The 27,929-nt window shown below is 40.4% G+C and overlaps 3 protein-coding genes across 3 annotated transcripts; 1 reads left to right on the top strand and 2 right to left on the bottom strand.

Moving 5' to 3' along the window:
* The first annotated feature begins 202 nt into the window (after window positions 1-202).
* On the top strand, window positions 203-4,424 carry tnnc1a (troponin C type 1a (slow)). Its single transcript, XM_071476709.1, has 6 exons — window positions 203-335; window positions 1,717-1,747; window positions 1,985-2,131; window positions 2,739-2,853; window positions 3,404-3,540; window positions 3,689-4,424. The coding sequence occupies exons 1-6, from the start codon at window positions 312-314 to the stop codon at window positions 3,718-3,720; spliced, it is 486 nt and encodes a 161-aa protein (XP_071332810.1). The 5' UTR covers window positions 203-311; the 3' UTR covers window positions 3,721-4,424.
* A 9,077-nt stretch (window positions 4,425-13,501) lies between these two features.
* Window positions 13,502-18,250, bottom strand: LOC139620806 (dual specificity protein phosphatase 7-like). The gene is made up of 3 exons (XM_071476715.1): window positions 17,230-18,250; window positions 16,098-16,526; window positions 13,502-15,171 (listed from the first exon to the last, which is right to left on the bottom strand). Exons 1-3 carry the CDS (start codon window positions 17,597-17,599, stop codon window positions 14,861-14,863), a joined length of 1,110 nt encoding a protein of 369 aa, XP_071332816.1. The 5' UTR covers window positions 17,600-18,250; the 3' UTR covers window positions 13,502-14,860.
* Window positions 18,251-21,342: 3,092 nt separating this feature from the next.
* On the bottom strand, window positions 21,343-26,619 carry LOC139620804 (5-aminolevulinate synthase, non-specific, mitochondrial-like). The gene is made up of 11 exons (XM_071476710.1): window positions 26,463-26,619; window positions 25,050-25,252; window positions 24,727-24,903; window positions 24,416-24,547; window positions 24,106-24,325; window positions 23,805-23,989; window positions 23,512-23,691; window positions 23,119-23,283; window positions 22,754-23,022; window positions 22,358-22,520; window positions 21,343-22,016 (listed from the first exon to the last, which is right to left on the bottom strand). Exons 2-11 carry the CDS (start codon window positions 25,234-25,236, stop codon window positions 21,856-21,858), a joined length of 1,839 nt encoding a protein of 612 aa, XP_071332811.1. The 5' UTR covers window positions 25,237-25,252; window positions 26,463-26,619; the 3' UTR covers window positions 21,343-21,855.
* Between the last annotated feature and the right edge of the window lie 1,310 nt (window positions 26,620-27,929).

Below are 27,929 nucleotides of genomic sequence, written 5' to 3' on the forward strand. Positions count from 1 at the left end.
TGCGTGCCCCCCCCCCCTCCTCACATCATTCCATTCCAAAGTATGCCCCCTAAGAGCTGCCGCATTTTTATCTGAGCCTGGTGATTGTGACAGATTGGCCAAATGACACACATGCACCAACACACATTCGTGGACACACGCTGAGGCACAAACAGAGGGGAAGCTGGTTTGCCTGGGGAGGGGCCGGGCAGTGCCAGACTCTGGCTATAAAACCCTCACAGGATGAGGCCAGTGTCCTGCCTTGATCTGGACAGTACCTCCTTCCTCTGTGCCAGGACGCCGTCAGGACAGGCAGCAGACGAGCCTCCAACATGAACGACATCTACAAGGCAGCGGTACGTCCTCTCACAAGTCATAACGCTGAAAGTGTGAAGTTGCTCACCAAAAGAACTGTGTGTGAACCAAATCTTGCTGTGAGAGTGATGTTGCTTTGGGTCATAAACCATAATCTCTAACATTTAATATTGGTGACATAAAATCAGTGATTGACAATGTAAGACAAAGTATTTTAACCCTGTCCTCTTTAAAGTGGGTGTTATCAGGGATATTTTGGCTCTTGTGTATTTATTTGTTTTATTAAAAAAAAAAAAAAAGTCTCTCATTAGTTTGTTCATCTGACATCTGACATTACTTGAATGGTTGACAAATCCCTGCTGATGCAACTTGCACAGCACATCGCTTCCATCACCAGCTGATGCCAAAAGAGCTTTGACACCATATTCGTCTCTAGATGTTCTCCTACTTCAGCCCTATCAGAGCTGATAGGAGCCACTCAGGAGGTCACTGACAGGACAGGCCCCTGATCCGCTCTGCTGCTTCATTCATGACTTCAAATGGAACAGTCCCACTTCAAATGGCTAATTTTGGCCAGTTGATGAGACACTTCTGCGTCCGTGGTCCTCTGGTGCCAGAGAAGGGCTTCAGGTTTAGATAAACCCCCCACGGCTGAATTCCAGCATTATCTATGAGTCAGAGAGCTGTGTGGCTGTCTGTCCACCTCCGCCTGTATGGTCAGCTGGCTGCTCTGTCCGCTCCAACATCCCTAGTGAGCAGTGCAGCTGAGACAGTAAAAACACACAGGAATGTCTATTACATGCGTTTGCTTAGATCGATTTTTTTTTTTTTTTTCCAAAAATCATCACCAGAGGAGTTTGTGTTTATGAGCGTGTCTACATGTGTGTGTATTTAATTTATAGTAGACGATAGACAATAACTCTTACATAAGCACCTGTCTCCCTCTCTCATTCGTGGTAGCTTTTCCAGGATTACTGTTCCATTGTTGGGCCAGATCCACAGCTATGCTAATTTAAAGCACTGTGTATTGTGTCCTTTATCTGTGGTTCCTGATCCTGCTGTCTGTTTATTTTTAACTCCTCCTCTAACTGGCTCTCACATATGATATATAGGTTCTGTGTCTTGTCAGGGATGGACCAGTCTGTGAGACCAAATAAATTACTTTTGTTGACTGAAAAGTTGTCAAAACACAGTGATAATCCCGTCCAGAGGCTGGTTTCACACTTTGTAATTCAGGATATCTTAACCCAGGTCCAACTAAATCAGTACATATTTTGCAGCTTGACTTTCTGAGCTTCAGTAAATATTATCTGGAATGACTTAGGAGGAAATAAAACACATTTGACCACACAGTACAATGCATATTTCCCAGTGATGTCATACATACAAAGGGATTAACTATAAACTTCTTGTCTTTTACAGGTTGAGCAGCTGACAGATGAACAGAAAAATGGTGCGTTCATAGCAGCCAGCTCTTGGACAGCACACATTTAACTCGTTACTCTAAGCATGCCATTAAGACCTGCCATCAACTTTGAAAATGTGCTTTGTTCAAATATGAATTAATCATTTTTTTATTTGTACATCATGCATGATGTTGCAATTGAAAAGTGAGCCTCTCCCTGCACGGGCGCCATACCATGTGATGTAATACAGGGTTGTTTCCCGATGTGCTGCTGTGGTGTTGCAGAGTTCAAGGCCGCCTTTGACATCTTCGTACAAGATGCAGAGGACGGCTGCATCAGCACCAAGGAACTGGGGAAGGTGATGAGGATGCTGGGCCAGAACCCCACGCCAGAGGAGCTGCAGGAGATGATTGATGAGGTGGACGAAGACGGTAAATCAAAACGCTATATCGCGCTACAGCACATGAAATGAAATGATTGGTTTATTGTTGTTGACCTCTTCATCCCCACAGAGCAGCTGGCAGGCCCATCGTTGCACAATCGTGTTGTGCAGACAAGTGTAGTTCAAAGCCTCTGAACTTAATGTCAAATGATAGTCAAGGATTTTAAATATGACAAGATGTGTCGAGCTGAATTAAAGGGAAATGCATACCAGATGATGCACAAGTCATCTTGAATTTTCCATGTGATGTAATGATGAAACATAACATGGATTTGTTTCAGAAAGCTTCAGTGGATATGTCGTAAATTTGATTTTCTAACTAACCTAAGCCACATAAGACACATCTAAATAACTGGTATATTTGTTATTATAAATAATGAAAATAATTTATTTAGTTGCAGTCTTGTGGTTTTGTATCATAAATACCCTTCAGTCAGTGAATGAGTCATTGCAGCCTCTAGCACTTTGGTTCATATTAATACATTATGTTCACAGATTGGGCCTTTTAAGAAAACACTGGAGGTTAAATAATATAAAATTGTATCCAGTGTGGAGCCAAATGATGTGACCTTGTGTGTGTGTGTGTTTGTGTGCAGGGAGTGGCACGGTGGATTTTGACGAGTTCCTGGTCATGATGGTGAGGTGCATGAAGGACGACAGCAAAGGGAAGTCAGAGGAAGAGCTGGCAGAGCTGTTCCGCATGTTTGACAAGTGAGTTTTGTGTTTAAACGCCATCGCTAGTTTGTCTAATTGAATTATGAGAATTAAAGCCCTGGGAGAAGCTCACTGACAAAGTATTATCTTTAAAAAAAAAACTGTTAACTTAATGACGAACTTGACAATATATCTAGAGCAAGAGAAAATCACCACAGACAATCAAATTGCTCTTCTTAGTGTGGCTCCGGCAAAGTATGTTCCCCATGTGCAATTATGTGTACTGACAAAATGCCAAGTAGCTCTGCAGAGTACAGCATGTAGTTTGCTCCATAATCCTTTTTGACAGCACAGAATATTTCAAACACCCACTCCATGTAAGCCAGACACCTCGTCTGAGCATCAAAGAACACCACTCGCAATAATTTTTTTTTTTTTCTCTCTCACACTGATGCTTCTCAAACATTCAAAACTTCAGTATTTGATCAGTCACTTGTCACACACAAACACACCACCTCCTCCACTGCCATCTGTAAAGCTTAATTTAGGTGCACTATATACAAATAATGCATTTTTTTTTTTTTTTTTTACTCCTCTGATTGTGCAGGAATGCAGATGGTTACATTGACCTGGATGAGCTGAAAATGATGCTGGAATCTACAGGAGAGGCAATTACCGAGGATGACATCGAGGAGCTGATGAAAGACGGGGACAGGAACAACGATGGCAAAATTGACTATGATGGTGAGGAGTTTCAACTGATAAAAGAGACTTGGCGAAATGCTTATGTAGAGCAAACGCTCTAACACTCATTTTCTATAATCTATCATTCATTATTCATCCCTCAAAAGTAGTAGCTATTTGCTAACCATGTGTCTCCCTTGTTTTACAGAGTTCTTGGAGTTCATGAAAGGAGTGGAGTAATCCTGCACAAGAGGAGATCCAGGGTGTTATTTTTGTATTTCTCTGTCACTCCACGGTCATCTGTGGAAACCTGGAAGCTGATGTTGGATGCCATTGAGAGATGCTTGGAACGACTTTGCAAGATTTAGTCAAATACTGTATCTGAACGCTTCTGTATCTTTTCTGCCATCTCTTGCATCGTTGTAAATACAGATTGTAACTACTTTTGGTGCCCATGTATACTGAATTTGTGTAAATGTATCCAAATTACTTACATTTTCTAGAGAGGAGAAGCAGCATGATCGTTTGGCTGCTTAGAAATATCAACTTTGTGTTTGTTTCCGGCTCAATCTTATCTCTGAAGTGCCACAGCCAGTTTACAAATCTTCTTACTGAGAGGCTGATATTGTTAAGCTGTGCAGAAAATGTATGTGTGCACAAAGCAGAACCATGAGTCTGTCTGAATCTATGAGTCAACATTGTTTTACACCCGGCTCTGGTAGACTAATCATAGCCTACTTTTTGAGCAATATACTGGATCCCGTGTGTATACTGTACATGTAGTGAAGTGCACATACAATTCTGTATGTTTCAGATACCCTCAGGACTTTTTACTCCTCTCTCATGTCCCTGAAATGTCTACAGCGTCTGCATATTTCTACATGAAAAGTCTGCTCGGAATGTGCACTCATGTAATAAAAAAGATGCATTTGTCAAAGCAGTCATTTTTTGTCAATTTTGCATTTTGTTTGAAAAGTGTAATGTCAATATTCTCATATTCACTTCAAGAAAAACAGAAAAAAAGCTGAGTCACATCTGTGTATTCTAAGTTTGGTGCGTTATAACTCTGAGTTTAAATTAGCAGTTGTCACTGCGAAGCAAACACTTATTTTACTATCTCACTTTAGAGTTTACTGACTGATCACATGCTTGCCTCTCTGCCCGACCTGGCTGTTCACACAGCAAATAAACCAAGCCGAGCCAAGGAGGCCTGAAATGACTGCTGTCATATCAAAACCAGATACTTTTGTGTGAAACCGTTCAGTCTAACCTACATTTTGATTTATGTGTGCAATTTGTTTTCAATAGTGGCTTTTGTCTGTGGGATGTGAACTATTCACATAGTTGTCATGTACGTATCAAGTTACACAGTCTATTGGGACAGGAGCTATTTATGTCTAATCATGTTAGTGCCCATGTTAGGGGATCTGGATTGACCGACACCAGTTGACAATCAGATGCCTTTGTCCATATAAAGAATAGTGTTCAACTACAAAGAGATAACAGTTCTATTGTTAAACAGGTTTAACTCTGACATACGTGTTAGTGTGATGAAATATTTGGATGAATAGAGTAGAAGTGTTTATCTCTCAGCAACAGGCATCTCAATCTAAAATAAACATATTTTTCCCATGCTGGTGGTTTTAGATTTTTGTGCGACATTCAGAGGAATTTCTTACAAAAACAATACAAAAACACATTGATAACATGCAGATTTGTTTCTGTTACTTGTGTAAAATATCACTGCCAGGTGAACAGGCTGCAGTTTTAGTAGGTAGTTATGCAGTTAGCTCTGTGGCCACTTGATGTCAGTAGGAAAACACAATCTTATCTCTTTGTCTGGAGCACTAACAGGAAACTGAAGATACAGAGGTTTCACATCACATCTACACTTTCTCCAAAAACAGGTAATACTCAGCTTGAATAGATCCAGTCCAGATGATTTACAGTATGTTTGTTTTCCAAGTGATTAAAATAGTCTTTGACAATGACCATTAAGAGGCTACACTATTAGTTCATTATAGTATTTGACTAAATCAAATCCCATTCTGATTTCCAGACTGGATGATGGGATAAGAGTTCATTTACATCCATTTCTAAAATGAATATGAAACATTTTGAGAGATCACCCATCCTTTTTAAATCACTGAGCCTTTCTTTAGTTTCATTATAGGAAATGGGATCAACTGTATTTTGTGTGAGCGGGTGACGTCAGTGGCCTGACTGATGACCGCGTCCAAAGGCCTCCCCACCTCCCTCCATCTCTCTCCATCTCCCTGAGGGTCCTGTTAGCTCCATTCAGTCTCCATGGTCTGTGTTACTTATGGGATTCTAAATCCCAATCAGCGGTGAAGCACAGCTGCTCTGCCGGACCAGTCTCAACTGTCTAACAAATATAACACACTACATCAGCTGCACCATCTACACTTATCTCCAGTCCAAAATTACTGCATTAAGTCCAAGTGATAATGTGAGAGGAAAAGATGACCTGTTAAAATTTGATGTGTTTTTTTTATCAGACAGATTAGACTGCTCTATTGCCTGAGTTCTTTAAAAACTCTAAGCTGCAGTCTGCAGCGTGGAACAGGATGAGTAGTGCTCTCCCGCCATCAATGGGAGGCTGGGCAGCAGCAGCGCAGTGTGTGAATGAATATGGGGTGTGGCATACTAGCAGCAAGTTGGGTGGAGAAGTGATGCAGTTACGTAAGACAGGCCTGATGACTCATGCCTGCTGCTATTAACACAGACTGCGGTTATGAACCACCTTTAGCAATGTGGATTTCAGGGACAACATAAGCCACTATAAGACCTGTTTCCCTGTTGTGTGTAACACGCTGTCCCTGTAACACTGACCTTTGAAAGTGACTGAGATAGTGGGGATTTGCATAGGTATATAGTAGTAAGCTATCAATGTTATGTAACTGACTTCATTCAGCTTTATTCTCCCTGTGTGCGTGTGTGTGAGTGCACGTGTGTGTGTGTATGTGTGTTTCTATGAGGGTTAAAACGGGTTATTCCATTGGCTGAGTGAGTCAGGCGGAAATAGTGCTGTATATAGTTTACACACACACACACACACACACACACACACAAACACACACACACACACACACACACACACACACTATAACACACACACACACACACTATACATTTGTACCTTACCAACAGTGGACTGTGGGAGTACAACAACCAAATGTGGACAACTACTTTTAGTCATTTTGAAAAAAAACAAAAAATAAATATAACATTTTTATTTAATATCTTCTTTCATTGCATAACTGCAAAACTACATTTGTACTTTTCTTTTAAAAATTGTTAAAAGAGGACAAAGAGGGGACGTCCACAGCCTGCAGTGGAAGTGTCTGTAGTGAGCACAGCCTAGGACATCACTACATACAAAGCCTCGCTTGATGTCTTCCAAAAAATTTGATCATTTAACTGTGTTGTTTTTAACGTCTTAGTTTGACAAATACTCATGTCATGTCGCACTCTTCAGCACTATACTGTATTCACCAAGGATTGAACCCACAATGTGACAACTTCAGAGCAATGTTCTAGCTCCCTGAGCCATTTGGTCAGACACGTCTCAGCTGTATTTCCTCGGGCATTTGAGTCGTCGGGTGTTGGACTTCAAAATTCAGTGAGCCTAATAATGATCAATGCCATGTCCTCAAAACTTCCAAGCACTTCTCTGACCCTGAGCTAATTTTAAAAAGACACTGGAGACTTCAAAACTTGGTAGTCCTCTAATACGCAGAGTTACTTAATACACACTTGTGCTTCATTTCTTAAAGCATTTGACTCTTTGGTGAGTATCACAACGACTGAGTTCTTCTCAGAATATCTCAATAGACCTTTGACTCCGTGAGCGAGTTGGTCACGACCATTTCAGTGGTCTTTCTTAGACCTTTTATGTCTGTCTTTTGGAAGTCGGACATCAAAATTCAACAAGGTACATGAGAATTGAACACGCAACCTCAAAATTTCAAACCAGTTCTCAAACACCCTAACCCATTTTATCAGACACATATGAGCTGTATTAATGAAAGACTGAGTCTTCAATTAGGATGTTGGCCTTAGAACTTCATGGAGCATCTTCAGCCAGTCTCCTAACAAGCTTTATTTGGTTATTTAGTTACACTGTTTCGCTTTTTTTTTTCTTAGAACTTTTGACTCTTGCCTTTGGGCGCTGGAATAACAATAACAGAGTTAGGGGGTTATGTGATGGAAAACCATGAGTTGCTTACATTTTGCTGCAACATATCACCAGTCCACAGTTGGTGAGTGTGTAACAACTGGGAGGTCCCCTGTTAGATAGGTACGCAAGCACTCACACACACACACGCACACACACACACACACACACTGCTCCACTGCTTTATTGATTAATAAATCATCCGTTTCAAACCATTGGATCTACAAGAGTCATGATCCACCATGAAATTGTCCTAAAACTGTGTTACTAAGCTACGCCAACAGTGTGATGTTTTCATAACCTCCTCCCAGCTCAGTATGATTTATAGATGTATAAAATCCCCTGACAAGCGAGGAATACCCTGTTTAGAGTTTGGAAGGCGTTAACTACTCATACCATCTTTCTGCCGCCCACACATTCAGGCCTAGTTTGAAGCCAGCAGGCTTTTGAGTTTAGAGGATTCCTGTTTTTCTTGCTTCTCTACATCACATGATCTTGGAAGTTGTCCAGCGCGAAATATCACAGCCCAATCTCTAGAAAGTTCCCAATCACCATTAACTATGGCATCAAATATATGAATATATGCTCGCAAAATCTCTAGATTCATCATCAATTCTTATTCTTTTTTAGGTTACGTGTTAATTATTTCTTATGTTGAATGTTTTGTGCTATAAATAGTCTGCCTCTTAATGGCAAAAGGATGATTTTACGCGTCTGTCTCTTGGAAAACAAAAGGGAACCATGAGTTAATTATGAATGATCATATTCTGAATAAATACAGAAACTTCGATGATTTTGGAGAGGTTGGTAGGTTGTTTTTGTTGCCATAAATACACAACGAGGAAGTGGAACGCCTTAGACAAAGAGAGAGTGGAAGGACTGCAAATCAAATTTGAACAGACAGAATATTGTATCATGATGCTCCATCCCACTTCTGGTGCTCAGAACACTGAAGTACTGTTTCTGCACTGCCCGGCCATAATGGCCCATAGAACAGCAAGACTACAAGACACAGAATTCACAAATTCCACAATAACTATTCATTGATTCAAATGAATAACAGCGATTGTTTTGTTTTAATGTACCACTGGAGGGTTTATCTATTTTTACCACTTTCAAAAAGGAAACTTGTGCATAAAATGGTTGAAGAAATTCACATCATTTACTTAAGAATATTAGGATTGCTATCCTCCTGCTAAAAATGCTGCATCACAAATGTCATTTTTGCATTGAAATTGTAATAAATAAATAATGTTAAAAGTACTTCTTATGCAGACAAAAACTACATATAATTATATATAGTAATATTGGATTGACTTGCTTGTATTATATGCTGTAGGAGGTCAAGGTGGAACTATTATTTGCAAATTACTGTGTAGTTATTTCTACAACATTCTATTGTATTTTATAAGGTGATCACATTTTGTATGTGTATGATTAATGTAGCTGAGTTAAAAATCCATATTTGCCTCTGAGATGTAGTGAAGTAGCGATACCTCAAGTTGGAAAGGTAAAATCTCCTCAAAATTGCAGTTAAAGCTTCGATAATTCATGTTTTGGCTACAGTTCTCTGTGGGCTCATCAATACAAGCGACCATTTTCACATTGCATACAGTCATTTGATCATTTGTTATTATGAAAATATTGATTATAGCTTCTTTAAGTACAGTACTTTAGTGAATGTTAGTTATGTTCCACTGAAGTGAATGAATCTTTAGATTTAGACATTTTTCCATGCAGCCTATTGAGTGTTAATTGAGTTGTTTGAGTCTCAGACACTTGGAGATTCCTGTCCTCTGCGCCATGACATCATCATTTTGGTCCCTGATGTTGTAGTAGCTCATCCTGAGGCTCAGACGTGCTCTCTGGCTCACTCAGCAGCTCTGTACTGTTAGCAACATATGGCCTTGTGTGAATGGCATACCAGACAGCAAGACAGTTCCCAGCATGACCTCCTCTGTAGTTCCCAAGCAACAACACATGACAGACAGATGACCTTTACTTTGTGTTGGGTCTAGGAATGTTCCCTTTCATTCACTTTGCCACAGATGAAACTGCAAACAAATATCACTTTGTTCCTCTGCTTGGTGAGCGCGGGCTACTGTACATCACCGGATGGTGAAATTGGCCACAAAATGAGAGACTTCTGGTATTAACAGATGGCCGCCTCGCTCCGCCACTAGTACTCCATGTGGCTCTGCTTTACACATGACCCACAATTTCCTTTGCCAAAACTCACACTTCTCTTCCTCCTCAGAGAACATACATGTCTCTCAGACTGGATTTATGTTTCACAAGAGTTAGTCAGGATGGCTGTGAGGAGTGTTTTCAAAAGATTGTGTATCAGTAGTAGGTTCCTGGAGAGATAAGATACTTCCTGTAAGACGGCCAGAAAGTCTAGCACGACTTGATGGATGTCGCAACAACAGACATCTGAATCATCCTGCTGACAAATGAGATGTTAAAGCATGTGATTTCAAATATTTTGTTATAATTACTTGTGGTTATGATGTTAAATTTTACAAAAAGGTGACAAACCCGCTTGTTCAGCTTCTACATGTTCTTCCTCTCTGAATCTATTATGAGAGGTGGTCTAACTTGAGATCTGAACTTATTCCATTACAAATACAGGGAAGGAGGAAGCACTGCACATAGTTTCATTATGTTTCAAGGGTCTGAGAATCAAATGGCAATTCCCAACATCAGGAGATGACATCACTGTTGTGATGATACTCACCACTCCAGCACAATTATACATCGGTCCACTAAACCATGTCTAAGGGGGGTTTCCCAGCTGTTTCAATGTAACCATTAATTGATACTGGCTTAGAAGATTTAAAATTTTCTCATGTTCATCATCATCATCATCATCATTATCATCATCATCACTGGTAACAAGTGTAGAATGTATTGCTATCATACAGCTCTATCTAATTGCTGAAAATATGAAAAGAAGTGGCCTTTCTCAAAAACAGAGAGTGTGGCTCCGAGGATGGCACAGAATCCATGATGTCATTCCTTCCTCAGTGGCATGATGTCAGCGTTTGGCCAAATACTGAGATTAGGATTATTCTCCTCGGCCCTGAACATCTGCTGCGCACAAACAGAGACCACTGGGAGTAAAAATCCCTGCAGTAAAGATGGCAGTTATTCAGATGAGATTGACTTTACAGCAGGATGGCCAAGCATTCATCTGTAATAGGATAACAGTGACCCTTTCAGAAATGTCATAACTATTAGAGCTATTATTTCATGGAAACACAAAACGCTAATTAATTCCACTGAGACAATGAGGTGAATTGGTCCTCGTCTAATAATGACTGAGTCCCTATATTCAGCAAGGGCAAGCTGAATAAATGAACTATTCCAGTTACTGTGCATCAGAAGCAGAAGCAGCTGTGGACGTATTGTCAGTCATTCAGTATGCTAAGTATGTTCTTGTAACCACAGCAGGTGTGAACCAGCTCTGACTGGCTTCTGCTCTCTCTCTCTCATACACACACACACACACACACACACACACACTCTCACATGCAAACACACAATAAGCATGCTTGCAAACAGACACATGCCCCCACCCTGAGCTAAAATCCTGTCAGTCCCATGCACATCTGCTTCCCCTGCAACTACTGCTGAGTAAGCACTGCATTAGCCTCTGCTTCCCTTCATGAGTGATCATAACAGGACAGAAATACTCCATTTATCTGTCACACAAAACATACTGTGGCGGGAAAAAATTACAAACACACAAACACACATATGCATCCTTTTTTTCTATATATGGAAGTTATCTTTTTTTTTTCTCACCAAAGGTTTTATTTTAAAAAATCACATTAAGCTCTGTAATTTCTATTTACACGAGCAGGCAGAGTTTCCTACTGATTCTTTTTTGAGTAACTTAGTAACAGGGGAAAACAGGAGCTGTCAAGACCGCACACCTTGCCTTTGAAACTGGCAGCGGCAGCAGCAGCAGCACACAAAATGATTTATAATTACAGAATCCAAAAGGCTATGTTTAACTCTCAGGTGAGTTAAGCGAGGAATAGCTGGTGCCAAAAAGTACTGAGGAGCAGCTGCAAGGGAATCCCACTCATGAACAGCCACGTTATATATATATATATGTATATATATATATATATATATATATATATATATATATATATATATATATATCTGAGTAAGTAAGTGTTTGAAGACTCTGCTATGCAACAGCAATAAAAACTGGTGTTTGGCGGTGTGCAAATATATAAATCATTACTTATTACTCCTGTACAGTAGTGCTGATATCCTGTAAATGCAGTGTGCCAGTAACTGATAAGACCTCTCTGATTAATGGTTCTCACTTCCATCATCCCCAGGCACTGTTCTCCTTTCTTTCATGCGTTGCAGCCACCCATTGCCTCTGCCTTATCGTGGGTGTCTTTTCAGACCTAATCACAGGTTTAGCCTGCAGGTATGTGGCTAGCCAGGTTCAGTCATGCTGGAAAACGCATCACTCAACAGCTTTTATTGTCACGACTGCAAGGTGTTGCTAGGCAAGTCCGTTCATGTGCTGCTGTGAAAGTTGAAGATTTTAGTTTTAGCCCGCTACAATATTCTCAGTCATCTCAGCCCAGGAGCTGGAACTAAAACTGTTTTAGTGCAGTATTTAAGTCATTAAATCCCACAAACAGTTATTGGACCATGAACTGCAGCACACATCAACCCTAGAACATTTCCCCCACCTATTTTCTTCCTTACAAAGCTTGGCTTCAGTTCATGAGATAATTTCTTCAGGGAAGGAAATTCACTGAATCATCTTTCTGTCATCTGGCAAAGAACATATGAATAAATCTCCCAGACAAACTAGAAACAATACCAAACCAATCAAGCATTCAGGGAGCTGGAATGAAACACAGTTTTGAGAAAGCTCAGAGAAGGAGAGCACATGTTTCTTCCAGCAACTTAACACATTTCGAAACTTTCATTGTGTAGTCTGATCATTTTGTGAGAAGGCAAAGCAAGCGCAACTGATTTCTGCCACTAGCGATAACACACAGAGCTACCTATTCAAATTCACCTTTTGAATTCAAACTAGTTTTGAAAGGCATTATGTAACATAGTCTACATTGCTTTTTAAGACTTGCTGTTTGATTTCTAGAGATTTACAAGTTAGCTTTAAATTGATACTGTTTTTGTGTAAATACTTCCTTCTTAAAGGGTATCAAGGGAAGTGTAAAAGAATGTATGATTTTTTGTCTCTAAATGTGAGCAAGGATGTGTAGATATCAGGGAACTTTCATTTCCTCTTTTTAGAACATCAAACTACATTTACAGCTTTACATGATATTGCGCTTTTGCTAACAAATGTTCCAACCACAATAAACGACAAAAAAGATGTTTAACTAATACAGTTCAAATGACTATTGCGCAACATTGTTATTAAACATTATCACTCCGCAAGTTGCAGAGGAGAGCTGTCGGAAATGTATCTGCGGTAGAGTACATGCTGTGTCATCTTCCTCTTCCTTTAAGCGCTGTTTGAGTGACTGCTAGTGGGTGTGGCTGCGCTGTGGTATTGACATATCTGGCCCCGTCACTTGTCTTTGTGTCCAAAAACCCGTGGGAGACAGGAAGCCAAGCATCAGAGTGGACAGAAAACAGACATCTGACCACACCTACAGCCTTGGGACTGAACAGCATAGAGCCACCACTCGCAGCTCTCTGACTTCTCAGAGCACTCTTTGGTCCTGACTCCACCACACAACCACTTTTGTTAATGAAAGTGTGCTACCAACTTTAAGTAAAAAACTACAAAGTGTAAACAACGACAAACAAAAGATATTCAAGTAAAAATATACAATATATTTGTTGTATAAACTTGTACAGAATGTCTTGGACATTTAGTTTTACATATACTATACATAAGGGTCAAAATAGGATCACTTCCGCATTCTTCATGATTTTCAGAAAATGTCCCTGTAACAACCACATTTTATGTACATCTTTACAAACACACCAAACAAAACAGCCCTTGGATGCGCTTTAAGAGGCCATGACGAGCTACAGATGCCTTGTATAAAAATCCCTGAAAATGTCTCTCTGTGAGGTAAGAACACATTAGTCAAACTAATTTCCTTTCATTCCCACTCATACATCAAACTCAAAAATTTGTTCTGCGACGAGACTGGCAACAGAGAACAGCTGATTACACATCACGCTTCCCTTAACATAACTGTGCCACAGAAAGAGTAGCTGCAGGCTGAAGACTGACGGAGTAAAAAATAAGGTGGACATCCACTCCTTTATACATTGATTACTTACACATTTGTTCCTTTCAATCGTGGCAAAAACCACTCCTACTCACTACATCTTGTTCAGTTTCATGTTAAGGTATGGTCAAGGCCTCAACATGAACAGGCAATATGACCTAAAGGTTACAAAACAAGGTTCTTGGTAGAACATAATGACATGCAAATAATGCAGTTACAAGAAATGGAATGTGCAGGAGGGTTTCTGAAGAGTAATATGTTTTAACTTTGATATTTCACAACAAGTGGCCACTTATCTAACATCCTGGTGTTTATCAGATATTAGTTAGGACATTCTGACTAAAAGCAGAAGAAAAACTGCTTTCATTGGTCTATTCTGCTGCAAAAGAACTGTAAACAGTCATCAGTAGAAAAGATGGATGGTAATTCAAGGCCGGACCACTGCAGTAGCTTATTTTCTTCCGCTAGAGTACCATCACAATGTCTCAGATTGGTCCGCGGAAAAACATTCTGATTGGCAAAAGATTCCTTTTAGACCATCAAGGCAATAATCATGACTAATACAAAGAAATACATTATGGTCCACTGTACAGCTGGTGAATAACAAGTAACAGTCGAACAACAATCCTAGATTTAATAGAAAGTTATTAAGTGTTCTGCTATTATGGCTGTACATGACCACTCATTAATGCCATGTATGGTGGATAGCAAAATTCATCCTTGTGTTAGATATTAAGGCATTGAGACTCAATCTAATGGAGCATGTTCTCTGCATATGGGCGCTGTTCCTTTAACAAATAAATGTAGTTCCTTTTGGTGCAGAAATAGTGTAACCGACTTACTACCTGTGTTTGCTAGATAGGCATCTGACAGACTCAGAAAACCTCAAAGACACCACAAGCAACAACAAAACAAGCAGTCCAATTGATCCTCATGTCGACTCCAGCGTGTCCAGCTGGAAGACGTTGTGATTGGTCGGTGTGGTGAAGAAGAGCTGCTCCTCACTGGTAGAACGGTTATCACAGGGACTGTGCAGCCCCAGCGTCCTCTCAAAGTCCAGCAGCTGACCCATGAAGTTGAAGTTTGGGGAAATGTTGGACTTCTTCCTCTTGACAAAGTCATAAGCGTCATTGAGAGAAAGGTTGAGTCTCTGCATCAGGTAGGCCACCGTGACTGTGACTGAGCGACTGATGCCGGCCAAGCAGTGGACCAGGATGCCACACTGCTTCGATCGAGCCTCATCTGTGACAAAAGAGAAAAACTACGTCAGCAAAAGTTTATCCAAAGTCAACTACTAAAGCACGGCATGTACCCTTGACATTTTCAGATTCTTATCGATAATATTTTTTTGATTTGTTTTTGTAGCTACCAATACTTGACATAAGTAACACTATCATTGGCCAAACAATGGTACCACAAGGTTCTGCTGTTGACTGAGAGGCTGAGTTCTTGTTATAACATTTTGATCTATAACACAGTGTAACTAATATCCTGTGAGTTACAGACATTAGCTTGTTTGTGATTCTGCAATCGAACACAACCCATGAGAATGGAAACAGCATTTCCTTCCTCATTCTACCTCTAAACCTCTTTGGAAACTTGTTCATGATACATCACCCTGCCACCACTAAACAAACAAGTCAAAAGCTGTGGTTTCAGGTGCAGTCGTGGTGAGAGACAGCGAATCAAAAGTGAAATTGAAACGTAATGTTTTGGTGCCGCCAAAAACAACACCAAAAAAAAAAAAAAGGCAATATGTTTCGAGATAAATATGTTTTTGCTCTGTTCAAGAGCAATTCACTGGTACTGCTGTACAACAGCTGATAGCAGCCTACACATGTGGTTGGGGAGGGACTGGTTATCATGTCCTTCTCTATAAACCACAATTTGCATATGAAAGTAATATGAAAAGTGACCAAACACATTCACACACCAGTTCAGCAAATGATTATTGTCAACAAATTATTCAGAAGTATTGGTTATAACATTATTAGTAAACATAATTAGCAAACAACAACTTCATTAATACTTTGGTTGAAGTCTCATATATCAAAGGGTATCCAGCCCACATGCGCTTACTGTACTAAACACATAGACATACTAAGAATAGATTTCTTATCTGAAAAGTGTGAATGTGTCTGCAAGTTTTATGTTATTGATCCACTCACCTATAAATGATATTGCCTCTGGGAAGAACTGGGAAAGGTTCTGACTCCAGTGGTCCGAAATGGGAATCTGTTTGTACCTGAAGTGGCCATCATGCTCAAACATGTTGGGGAGATTGGGTGTGACGTTCAGGATGTACTTGATGTTGTACTGGCCCAGCACGTCTAGGTTAGTGGAGTCTTTGGCGCAGCCCAGGTAAAGGTAAGGTAGGATCTGGACAGGGAAGGCAGGCTGATTGCTGGGGATGGGGCTCTCCTCAGACTCTGTGGCGCTGCTCGGCTCTCGATCGGACTCCCCATCGGAACAATCCGAGCTGATCCGGAGATTTCCAAATCCCAGGACAGAGAGCGGAGGAGAGGAACTGGGACAGGAGCTGTCGAGGAGGGTCTCACAGTGCTCTGGATACTCTGTGTGGAACTTCACAAATCCACCTGGACAAGAGCCAGAACACAACATAACAAAGTCACACCTAGATGTTTAAATTTGTCTTAAATTAAACGGTAACCTCGCACACATGTCACATTATTTATCTTTTTGTGTCACATTTCTAACGAAAAAACACTGTTGGGTACTGAAATAAAGCTGTTTATGAGCAACTCAAGTTCCCCCCCAAAAAGACCATTCATGAAATGCATGCCTGTTCCTGCTAGAGCAAAACATGGCGCAGCCATTTTGGAATTTTAATTGAGAATCTCAGTGACACACATAACAGAAACTTTAGAACATCCTACAAACCGTCACCCCACCGCACGCGCTGACCGGCGGCGGCGAAGCAACGGTAACGTTTGTAACGTTAAAACACAGACGTTACAGCCTCGGCCATCACATTAAAACGTCGGCATTTGAAAGTTTAAAACCCCTTCGCGTTAAAACTTCAACTTACGCTTTGGCAAAGTCTCCTCCAAAAAAAAAAAAAAAAAAAGAACTGTTAGCTTTTTACATTTAGTTTACGAGGATGCTAGGTTTAACTGGCACCGAACCGAAACTAGCATTTTAACGACCGGACCGTAACATTAAAGCGGCGTCTGTTGGTCGATTCCTGGCGTTATAAAGTGCGACCGACGTTATCCATGTTTTACATTAAAGTATAATTACATCGCGCACTGAGTTAATTCGACGGCAAAAACGACTTACCTTCCAAGTAGTATGCTTTACAGCCGTCTTCCCATAGTTTTTGAAGAAGAAGACCCAGAACCGAGGCTGGAGCCCCGCTGTCCTGCCAGTCCAAGGTGCACTCATCGTACAGGACGACCGTGTCCGTCTTGCACCGTCTGATGAACTTCTCCTTGTCCTCATGGTTGGGGATGATGGTCCGGATCGGTATGTTGCCCTTTTTGAACCTCCGGAGCATGAGTCCCGGTATGGCCAGGTTTATGGCGGTCTCTATGTGGGATGATTCATAAAGCTCATGTGAACGGCAGTCCAGCAGGAGCAGAGAAGTGCCTCCGGACTCTAACTCGAGTTGCAGCCATTCCACGCTTTTACTCGGCGTCACATTAGACATATCGGACTCAGTATCATACTACATGCAAGCGCAAACACTTACTACATGGTCCACCGCGCAACGAGAAACTACATTTCACCCGAAAACAAAACAAAACAAAACAAAACAAAACAAAACAAAAAAACCCTGAAGCGTTATATGTTGCCCGGCCAGTGCATGGCGCTTCTGCTAGAGCGAAGAGATTTCCCCTTTTTCCTCTTCTCTATTTCCATCAGTCAGTGAGTCTGACCTGCCCCAGGGCTAATGGAGACCCATTTACACTTTAATGACCGAGATACAAGTTCAAATGTGAATGTTTTAGAGCCTATAGTCTCTTCATCAACTTCAACTACTCCTCATCGTACCAGGGTCCTCCATGCACATTCTCCTTTTACCATTCCGATGCATGGGAGGTTTTTTTTTTCTTTTAGTTGACAGTAGAGCAACTCAAGAGGGAGGAGTTTATTCCTTATGATTTAAAGTCATAGCAGAAATATCACAAAGTTTCGTATGAGCAGGTACCAATGGAATCATTGTGTCAATCACAACTTTGTCAGACACTATAACATTGTGTTTATGATATTCTGGCAAGTTTATTCTCACTTTTGTTGTCACAACACCTAAATATGATTCCTACATTTACCTAAGGGACTAAATTACTTCTGTTGTAGGCTACCAAATGACCTTATATTGACCTTTTGTAACTTATTGTTTCTTTATATATCACATTGAAATATTCATATGCAGTTTCAAGATGTGTCTTAGTTAGTATAACAGTAATCTTGTGTAATATTTGCATAGTTGTAATTTGCAGGGGTATAAATTCTTAACAGATGTGACAGATGAGGTGGGATTGCATTATTGCACATTACTCACAGCTAAATTCCTTAAGTGGATTATCTAAAGTGCTATTGACGCCCTTTTGAAACAGAAATGCTGTGATACACTGTATTTTAGCTGACACCATAGCTATAGCTATAGTACAATACCACTTAACTTACAACAACTGTTTATTACATAAGATAACAAATGAAATGTAGTGTTTGCAAAATAATCACACCCTCTATTTAGAAGACAAACACTGACAAATGGGTTAGAGCCATTACTTTTCTTCCTGGAGGATTAAACTCCATTGCCCTTCATTTAGTCTGCGTTTTGAGATGGTGATGGATTTCGTGGCAGAGCAGCAGCAGAAGATTTCACTACGGAAGCATGTTTTTATCTCTCATCATGATAATGTTCACTATCACACCTGACACACCCCTGAAACCTCTCTCTTCCTCAATTTTCATTTTATTTCTTACTTGAAGTGTATCAAGGAAACCTGTCTGTTTTCTTCTTCTCGAGCTATATTACATGGTGGCTGCAACAGGAAATTCATAAGCATGTTGCTGTGCATTAGTGTCTTTTCTTGGAATGCAAACACAACATTCACATGGTTCACTACTGATGTGCATAATAATTCAAGAGAGTGGTGAATAAGGAGGAATAAGAGAGGGAGAGGGGGAGAGAGAGGGAGAGAGAGAGAAGGAGAGATGCGTGCAGTGGGAATCCAGCCATGCAGCTCATCTGTCTGCACACGTGAGTGGGGGAGACACAGATGTGCAGAGCATCAGGATTAACACAGAATGAGGGCTATAGCTAAACACACACACACACACACACACACACACACACGCTCTCAACCAGAGACTGATCAGATACACAACAACAGGCAACATATCATTGCCACACACCAAACCACCATTTCAGCACCTGTGTCCAACAGCCAACCACCACATAATGTCAAGAGTTTGAAAACCAACACACACACACACACACACACACACACACACACACACACACACACACACACACACTTCCTGACTGTAGCCCCTCATGCCCACATGGTTGCTGTTGCAGTTGAACTTTCCTCCAGGAAGACTAGAGTTGCTGGATCTGCCCTCAGACACTCTGCAATAAGGGACTGAGTAGCCTGCATCCACAAGACAGTGATGGATGAGGGAAATTATGTTTATGAAGTCGAACAACACACAAAGGAGTCTTTCCTCCTAACAAGACAATCATGGCATTTTGACTCACTGAATTTACTCTATATGAAGCTGGATGTGTTTTAGAGGAAAGGATGACCTTGTCTTGTAGGACCTTCCGTGTGATGAAAATGTCTCAAAATTTAAAATCAAAATCACCTAAATCAACACAACATGTAACAAGAGTAAAACACAGAACATCAAAGATGAATATTCTGAGCTGGGTGCCCTTACATGTTAGCGGTGATCACCTGACTGCTCCATTTCCACCAACACTTCACATATTACATAATGTGCTCCAAAACGTGAGCTCATGGTAATTCTCTCAGAGGAAAGAGAGGAAAGGTCTTTGGTTTACAGACTCCCAGGTTTTGCATGTCAAGTGCCGCTTTGAGGGCTTTCACGCACACCAACACACTCCTGTCATGTGCAGATGTTCAGTGGGAAGCATTCAGAGATGAGACAGATGGGAGGAGAGCTTCCTCTCCATTGATGCTTCTCTGCATGTGGGAGTAAAGAGATTTTTATGGACCTAATTTTATCTTAACATGATGATCACAGGCCACAGGATTGAAAAAGTATAAAGTCAGTAACATTTTAATATTATCTTGTATGAAAGAGCTACATAAAATAACCAGGTTGTTATATTAATAGCAGATAAATCTGACAGTTCAGTTGATTTCAAATGCTCCACAGTATCCGATTTTGCATGTCTCCTACCCTAACACATGGTGTCAGGCACATGAAAGTGTGTTTGCTGCATTTTATTACAACCAAAGTGATCTTTCATGATATCTAGATGGGAAACACAATATCCTGTTCTCTTTTGATACCATCTAGTGGTTGATCGTGAAAGCTGCTGCACCGGCCATGACTCATCTGCAAAGGGAGGAGGTGTCTGACGTCACAGGCTCACTGTTGCAAACAGGAGACCCAGTATGCCGCCATGTGGTGAAACCATGAATACTCTCAAATGCTTTTCATGAATGAACAACCAGATGACCACAAATCTGCCTTTAAGCTGATTATACATAAACCGCACTTGACACTGTACATATGACTTTTTGCAAATCAGTAGATTTTTCAATAAGAAAATCGAAGCAGTACAATATATTTAAACAATTATTACATTTCTCCCTACTTATTGCATTTTAGTATTTATTTTATTGCAAAATTTATAGTATTACATGATGTGAATTGTACAGCACCCTAAGGCACATGCTGCTCCAACACCTTGTAACTAACATTTGGAGGTTGTATCTACTGTGGGATGCAATTTCACATTCCACAACGTTATCACAGATATAACAGATAATCTTTTTTTTTTTTATGCGAGGAGCGCTGCACGCAATGAAATAGTTCACATATACAGTGTGAAATCTTATATATAAGTATGTGCATCAAATATCCTGTGTGTCATAAATGTATATGGATAAAACTGTGTGAGCTGACAGATGTGGGTGCACCATATTAATGATCTGAGATACTATGTTTACTGTGTAACTGGGTACGAGAGAGTGTCTGAAATTTCATCCCATCTGTTATCTCGGTCACTTCATACTTGAAGATTATTCTTGCATGAAATGTTCAGATATTCAGATTATATGTGATATTATGCAACACATAATATGCACATCTGCTGAAAATAAGTAACACAGCCCTCCTAAACCCATATATATTTTGTATGATATTATATGTGAGTGCGTACGCATTTATGATAGCTTTCAGATCAGATCAGTTCAGGTCAGAGCTTTACTCTGGAGGATTTTATTTTCCAGCAAGGAAAAAAACGAAAAACAACACAATATGCCAATACATGATTGCCGCTGCTGATGCTCACTATAAATACAACCCTATAACAACCAATAGGAGTTACAAACTGTTAATTTAACCTTTAGATGCTCTGAAACCTTAAGAGCCTCCGTCAACTGTTGTGCTTTTTAAAAAAAAGCCGCATCTTATCCAACTTACTGATGTAAATTATGCATGTGACAAGCATTACATATACATGTAGGCTATAAATAAATGGTTTGCCTTTTGGAATCATTTTTAGCCAACTGCTGACTGAGCACTTGGTTGATTCATAAATACATTCACATGTGATAAACGAGTGTGACCTTTGGAGGAGTAAATAAACACTTTACCCTCAAATGCATTGGTAACAGGATATTCTATATGTAGTGACTTATTCAATTTAAATAAAATAAATATCTTGAATAGAATTAGGGTTAAGTGTTATACTTGATATCAGGCCACTGCTGATATCATGTGACTGAGGCCTGTGAAGTAGGACTTCTCTCTCTCACTCATCAGCTCAAAGTGAAGTGGCTGCTGGCAGAAGTTACACTCTGCTGAGGAGTGTGGTTTCAGCTCCAAACCCACCTCCGTCCACGTCTTCACCAGCTGGTCTGTGGAGACGAAGCAAAACACAAACAGGTGAGGAAACAACCACCATTGTCATGAATTATGGATGTTGGGAGAACCTAAAAACAAGTTGGAATTATCAGTAAATGACAATCATGATATGAAATATAATGGGGTTTGTGAATAAAAATCTTCTTGGCACACTATCCAATGTGATGTGGCTACCAGATGTCTGTGTTGGAATTTTAAGCTGCCAAAACAGGGTGAAAAGCCTGAAGAGACTGTAACTTCTACGTTGCCTACACATTTTATACACCGAAGATTCCACCACCCAACAAGAAAAACTTTGTATTACAGGCTACAGGCAAATTTCTGGTCGACATACCAACAAAGTAGTGCATCATCTGTGGAGTGTGGTGTGGTGTGGGAGCGATGCGCAGCAGCTCCTCTCCTTTAGCCACAGTGGGGTAGTTGATGGCCTGGACGTAGATGTTGTAACGAGACATCATGATGTCACAGATCTCAGTGTTCTTCTCTGCATCTGCAACCTGACAAACAGATACACCAAGAATTTGATTCACATTTCAAAGTGTCTGTAAAATTGACATCTTTCAGTCAATGACATCAAGAATCAGATGGATAGCCACGGTAGCAGGGTTCCCTGGTGGTTGAAGAAACTGTCCCGTTAGCCTCTGTTGTATTAGACTGTATTAGTTATAGCTAAGCGTACCTATTAATATGCAATAATTTTTGCAGGTATATAAAGTATTAATTTTCTTACCCGGACAGGAATAATGTGGCTTGGGCAGTGGACCACTGGAAGGCCCGAGTCCATCAGCATCTGTCGGAGAAGCTTGACGCTCCTCTGATGTTTCCTCCTCAGCATCTGGCCTTCTTCACTTTTCAGGATCTTGATGGATTCCTTTGCCCCTGCGAGCAGCATGGGGGGCAGGGAAGTGGTGAAGATGAAGCCTGCAGCATAGGAGCGTACTGTGTCCACCAGAGTGCTGGTGCTGGCGATGTAACCACCCACGCAGCCGAATGCCTTTCCTGGAAACGAAAACCCAGAACAAGTCAGAGAGGCACATATGCAACAGACAAGAATGTTATGAAATGTTTCCCGTCATTAGTGAGGCTTTCACTGACCAAGGGTACCAGAGATGATGTCCATCTTGTGCATGACTCTGTCTCTGTCCCCGATCCCTCCTCCTCTGGGCCCGTACAACCCCACAGCATGCACTTCATCCACAAAGGTAAGAGCACCAAACTTGTGGGCGATGTCACACATTTCTTCTAGTGGGCACACAGCCCCTGTAAAGAACACAGAGTCCATTAGACAATTTACATTCTTAAGACTTTTTTTTTTTTTTTTCGGAATGTGATGTTTGCTTTGTAAAGCTTTGAAAACACACTCATGGTTTATTAACTTTGGCAATCTTCCTTTCCTAATTAAAATGTTTGTGTGTACATAATAATGTGCCCACTCTTAGGAACACGTAAATAAGACTGATGCTTAAGTGGCAGGACTGTGCTACTCACCATCCATTGAATGCACTGTCTCAAAGGCAACAATCTTTGGAGTTGACGGGTCAGACTTTTCCAGGAGCTCTTGTAAGTGGCTGACGTCATTGTGACGGAAAATAAACTTCCTGACCCCACTGTTTCTTATACCCTGAATCATCGAGGCATGGTTGCCAGCGTCAGAGTAGATTTCACAACCTGGAGGAGTAAACAAAGAAAAAGAAAATGCTCTTAAAATGCCTACTAGAAATGTCTGTCTAAATTAGATTCAATTTTGTCACGTTATAATATTTCCAAACTTTTAAATCTACCTGGCAGCATTTTTGCCAGAGTAAACAATGTGGAGTCATTGGCTACAAAGCAGGAGGTGAACAGCAGAGCAGCATCCTTGCTGTGCAGGTCAGCCAGCTCCTGTTCAAGTTCCACGTGGAATTTGCTTGTCCCTGAAATGTTTCGAGTGCCTCCTGCACCAGAACCATGCTTCCGCAGAGTTTCACTTTAGGGGAAAAAAGAAATTGAAACTTTACTTTGATGAAACCACCTTTGTTTCTTATTTTATGACACTGATTTATGGAGGGGTGTCAGTGATCAATGCTCTGTGTGCCCACTCACATGATAGCCTGGGTGACTCTGGGGTGACGGCTCATGCCAAGGTAGTCGTTGCTGCACCACACGGACACATCTCTCTTTGCATGAAGAGACTCTGAGTAGTCATCCGCCATGGGGAACGAGGAGGCACGCCTGTTCACTGTCTTAAAAACCCTGTATGTGTGATCTGTCTTCTTGCTTTCAATCTTCTTTTCAAAAAACTTGTCATACTGGAAGGTGACAGCTGATGGAAGAAAATGATGGAGAGGTTTTACAAAATTAAAATTTACTTTTTGTGAATTATTGCTCATTGGGAAGAAGTTGGCTTTCTTACCTTCAGGCAGATTATCCTTCAACAGGTGAGACACTTTGGAAGATTTTGGTATAAAAAGGCCTTTTGATGCCCCTGTGTTGGCCTTGTCTGCCTCAATAAGATTGAAAACTGATAAATCCACAGCTGTTTTCCCTGATCAAGGAAGACACACAGTCTTAATAATCTCTAACTCAGTGCATGACATTCATTTGCTGTGCACTTTAAATATCACTAGAGTCTGCATGCTCAAAACAATGACCTGTCACGTCATTTTACATAACCGACCTACTGTATAGGCATCCAGTTGTAGGTGTGACTGAGCAATTGTTTACCTGTGCTGAAAGAGCGCACCTCCTGGACGTCCTCCTGCAGCTCCATGCTGGCCTCTCTTACTACCCTGTTGTTTTTCTGCACCATCTCTGCAGCCAGGAAGGGGCATTTAGAGCCTACAGCCTGGCCAGCAGGCGGCGTGGTGTGTCCTGGAGGCAACCTGATTTCATGCTTTTGATCTGCAGAACACAGGAGCAAAGTTTTTAATTATAATCAGTGTGCAAAATAAAAATATATATATTAAGTTGATTTAAATCACCTTTAATTGTATTGACCGAGCAGTTAATTATATACAATGCATTATGGTGTTTGCCTTTCAACTGACCGTCATTTATTGTGCCTTTGGACACAGAAGTCGAAGAAGACAGAGCTCTGGCCAGAGGTCTTGAAGCCAGGTCCATCATCACAGGGCACCTCTGGGCATAGCTCACCAGCGAAGAGTTCCCTGCCAGCTGCAGGAAGACACTGGGCGCAACGGCAAGGAAAGGGCACCGGCGGACCACTGCCTCCATATGAAATACTCTTGACCTAAAGGGGTGGGGTGGGGGAGCATTAAAAATGTGTCAAGGTAAATAGATTTCCTATGAATTTTCAGGGCTGTCAAAGTTGAAAATGATTATATATTCAATAAAGTTCAGATATTGGAAAACAACCATCTCCTTAACATTATTAAACAATAAATAAAGACAGACAGTATGTTCAGGTAGCATTTCAGATGCCAGAAAAATGTTGCCTTTATCCACCTGTCTCTTAGTTGTCACGTAGTACCACAAAGTAACTTTTTACCTGAACACATCCCAGTCCACCTTCATGTAACAGATCAAAAATGCCTTACGAAACATAACTGACTCCACACAAACCTGTGACCAGTGAGGCCAGAGAGGATGATTTGTTAAAAGCCTCAGAGACTACTTTCATTCACTCTGCTCCACGGTCAGCTGTCCTTGACAAGCGGAAAAGGGAAGGCCTCTCAAGGACCGGTCTTGCTACTACAGCTGTGTTGTCTTTCCCAAGACAGAGGAAAAGAAGAGCCCTCTAGCTGCTCCTGATGAAAATGAGGCATGAACTGTAACGTACCGAGCCCCCACCATCATATATTACAAAACAGGGGCTGGGCCTCTGTTGCAGGTTATAAAACCCATAATCATATGCATGCTATGCATTTTGGTCCCTCCTTTATATTGTCAAAGTTACCAGTTAGTTTATACAAGTGACCTTGACCCAGAAATCATTACTGAGATTAGTGCAAGGACAACACATCTAACATCTAGATACTGTAAGGCAAAATCAATTAACTGAACACAAATTTCATTAATTAGACATTATTTCTCACATTCCAATAATAATTATCTATTATTTATTAATTAACATTCACAATGTTGTCAATTAAAACACGATTTAGTTGAAAAATGGTATTGACAGACATTATTTTTCATTAACATCTGCATCCAGCTGTTTTTAACATGGCTTTTACTCTTCTGGCTTTTTAGTCAAGACTGATACAGAAACAACTTACGGTTGAAAGATTAAGGAAGAAACTTACAACGGAGATGAACTGTTCGATAGATCGATACTTTGAATAAGTGTCAACTTAGCAAAACGTGGACACATTGATGGCAGAAAAAAAAAAAAAAACATTTAAAAGCTACTCTTCAACCAGCTGGGGAGAAAACGGACCACATGACACACACACACAGTCGCTGCTATATTCTCTCATACAGTTCGTATATAAACCTACCTGAATGATCTTTTCCAAATGAAATGGTGCTCAATCTCGTCTTCCTCGTTTTTCCCTTCAGGTTGTTCTTCTCTCCCGATGGAAACTCCAGCCGGTGAAATTACAACACTTCGGACGCTGCCGTGACGTAGCAGCTGTATGTTGCACAAGCGCAGAGCCACGCCCACCGGCCCTCATATAATAACACTGCCAAAGATGGTCTAGTCCAACAGGAAGCACTCCACGTTTTTTTAAACTGAACACGTAAACGACCTCTAATCGTGTTTTTTCACAGCGACATTCAACTCATTTCTTCGGTCTTACTGTAGTTGCCTCGGGCTTATGAAGAGTCACCGATCTGCGCAGGAACATCCATCATGGACCGACTAAAAACTTAATTGACTGTTTAATAAGACTATGCAGGTAACACTAGCAGTTCATTGTATTTCATTAACAGGAAGGATAAAAATTGAACAGTGTGTCCATTTTACACGATTTACCAAATTACATTGTACATCGTTGTTTCCATGAACCTTCAGATGAAGTTAATTACTTTCTAGGAAATTACAGGAAAACTATGGGGCTGTAAAATAGTGTCACTAAAATAGCTACAGCTCAACTAACTACAATAATAGAATACTGCTCGCACATTTATGCATTAGCAATAATATTGTAATAGTGTTTCACTCATAGGGTCAATTTATTTTTCTGTATCACTTTTGATACTTTAATTAGGCAATACAATTTTTTTTGAAAGTTAGTTTAAGTTTTAGTAACTAGGTACATTTACTCAAGCAACTGTCTGTCAATGCCACACTTCCATTCCCACTACATTTCAGAAACAAATGTTATATCCTTCACTCAGCTACATGCATGTCAGAGTTATTGTCACTAACTACTTCTGAGGTTATGATTAGATTAACTTGATTAAACTGACTTTATGACATTACTATGGATTAAATCATCATAATGCAAATTTGCTCAACCTCCACTAACTACAGCATAAAGATACTGCTTACAGGCATCAATAATAATGATTCAGTAATATAAAAATGTAAAACAAGGGACATTCTCCATAACAGGCAGGTTGCTTTTACTTTTGATAACTTAAGTAGATTTTGGTACTAATACTTGGTGCTAATAACCAATAACCACTTTCCCCTTTTATTTAGTCTGCACATCTTGATTTCTTGATCTTATTAACAATAAAAGTTATTTTTAAAAAATGAAAAAAAAGAAAAATTAATTACACATGTATATTTCCATGTTACTATTAAACATTGTTTTGTGACCTAACCTTGTATGTACATTTATGCTATTAAAATTTGGTTGAAATAAATATGGAAATAAATAAACAAACAACCAAGCTGATTAGTACCTAAATAAACGAAAGCACTCATCAAATAAAAAGGGTCCTCTCATCTATCTGAAAATGTAAGCGTTCAAACCAGCTGTCTTGTTTCACACCAAGCTGCTCTGCTCATCTCA

The sequence above is a fragment of the Trachinotus anak genome, unplaced genomic scaffold (assembly GCF_046630095.1).
Source record: "Trachinotus anak isolate AG129_WGS33_773 ecotype Australia unplaced genomic scaffold, CSIRO_AGI_Tana_v1 ptg000004l, whole genome shotgun sequence".
Classification (NCBI taxonomy): Eukaryota; Metazoa; Chordata; class Actinopteri; order Carangiformes; family Carangidae; genus Trachinotus; species Trachinotus anak.

What these genes read in the sequence shown, in the direction of transcription:
- tnnc1a (XM_071476709.1), top strand. Translation starts at nt 312, where the DNA reads ATGAACGACATCTACAAGGCAGCG. An exon ending in ACGACATCTACAAGGCAGCG is followed by an intron (nt 336 to 1,716) that starts GTACGTCCTCTC and finishes TGTCTTTTACAG; the next exon opens with GTTGAGCAGCTGACAGATGA. An exon ending in TGGCAAAATTGACTATGATG is followed by an intron (nt 3,541 to 3,688) that starts GTGAGGAGTTTC and finishes CTTGTTTTACAG; the next exon opens with AGTTCTTGGAGTTCATGAAA.
- LOC139620806 (XM_071476715.1), bottom strand. Translation starts at nt 17,599, where the DNA reads ATGTCTAATGTGACGCCGAGTAAAAGCGTGGAATGGCTGCAACTCGAG. An exon ending in TAAAGCATACTACTTGGAAG is followed by an intron (nt 16,527 to 17,229) that starts GTAAGTCGTTTT and finishes GCTCTTGTCCAG; the next exon opens with GTGGATTTGTGAAGTTCCAC. An exon ending in AGAGGCAATATCATTTATAG is followed by an intron (nt 15,172 to 16,097) that starts GTGAGTGGATCA and finishes CTTTTGTCACAG; the next exon opens with ATGAGGCTCGATCGAAGCAG.
- LOC139620804 (XM_071476710.1), bottom strand. Translation starts at nt 25,236, where the DNA reads ATGGAGGCAGTGGTCCGCCGGTGCCCTTTCCTTGCCGTTGCGCCCAGT. An exon ending in CATCATCTCTGGTACCCTTG is followed by an intron (nt 23,023 to 23,118) that starts GTCAGTGAAAGC and finishes TTTCGTTTCCAG; the next exon opens with GAAAGGCATTCGGCTGCGTG. An exon ending in GCCACATTATTCCTGTCCGG is followed by an intron (nt 22,521 to 22,753) that starts GTAAGAAAATTA and finishes TCTGTTTGTCAG; the next exon opens with GTTGCAGATGCAGAGAAGAA.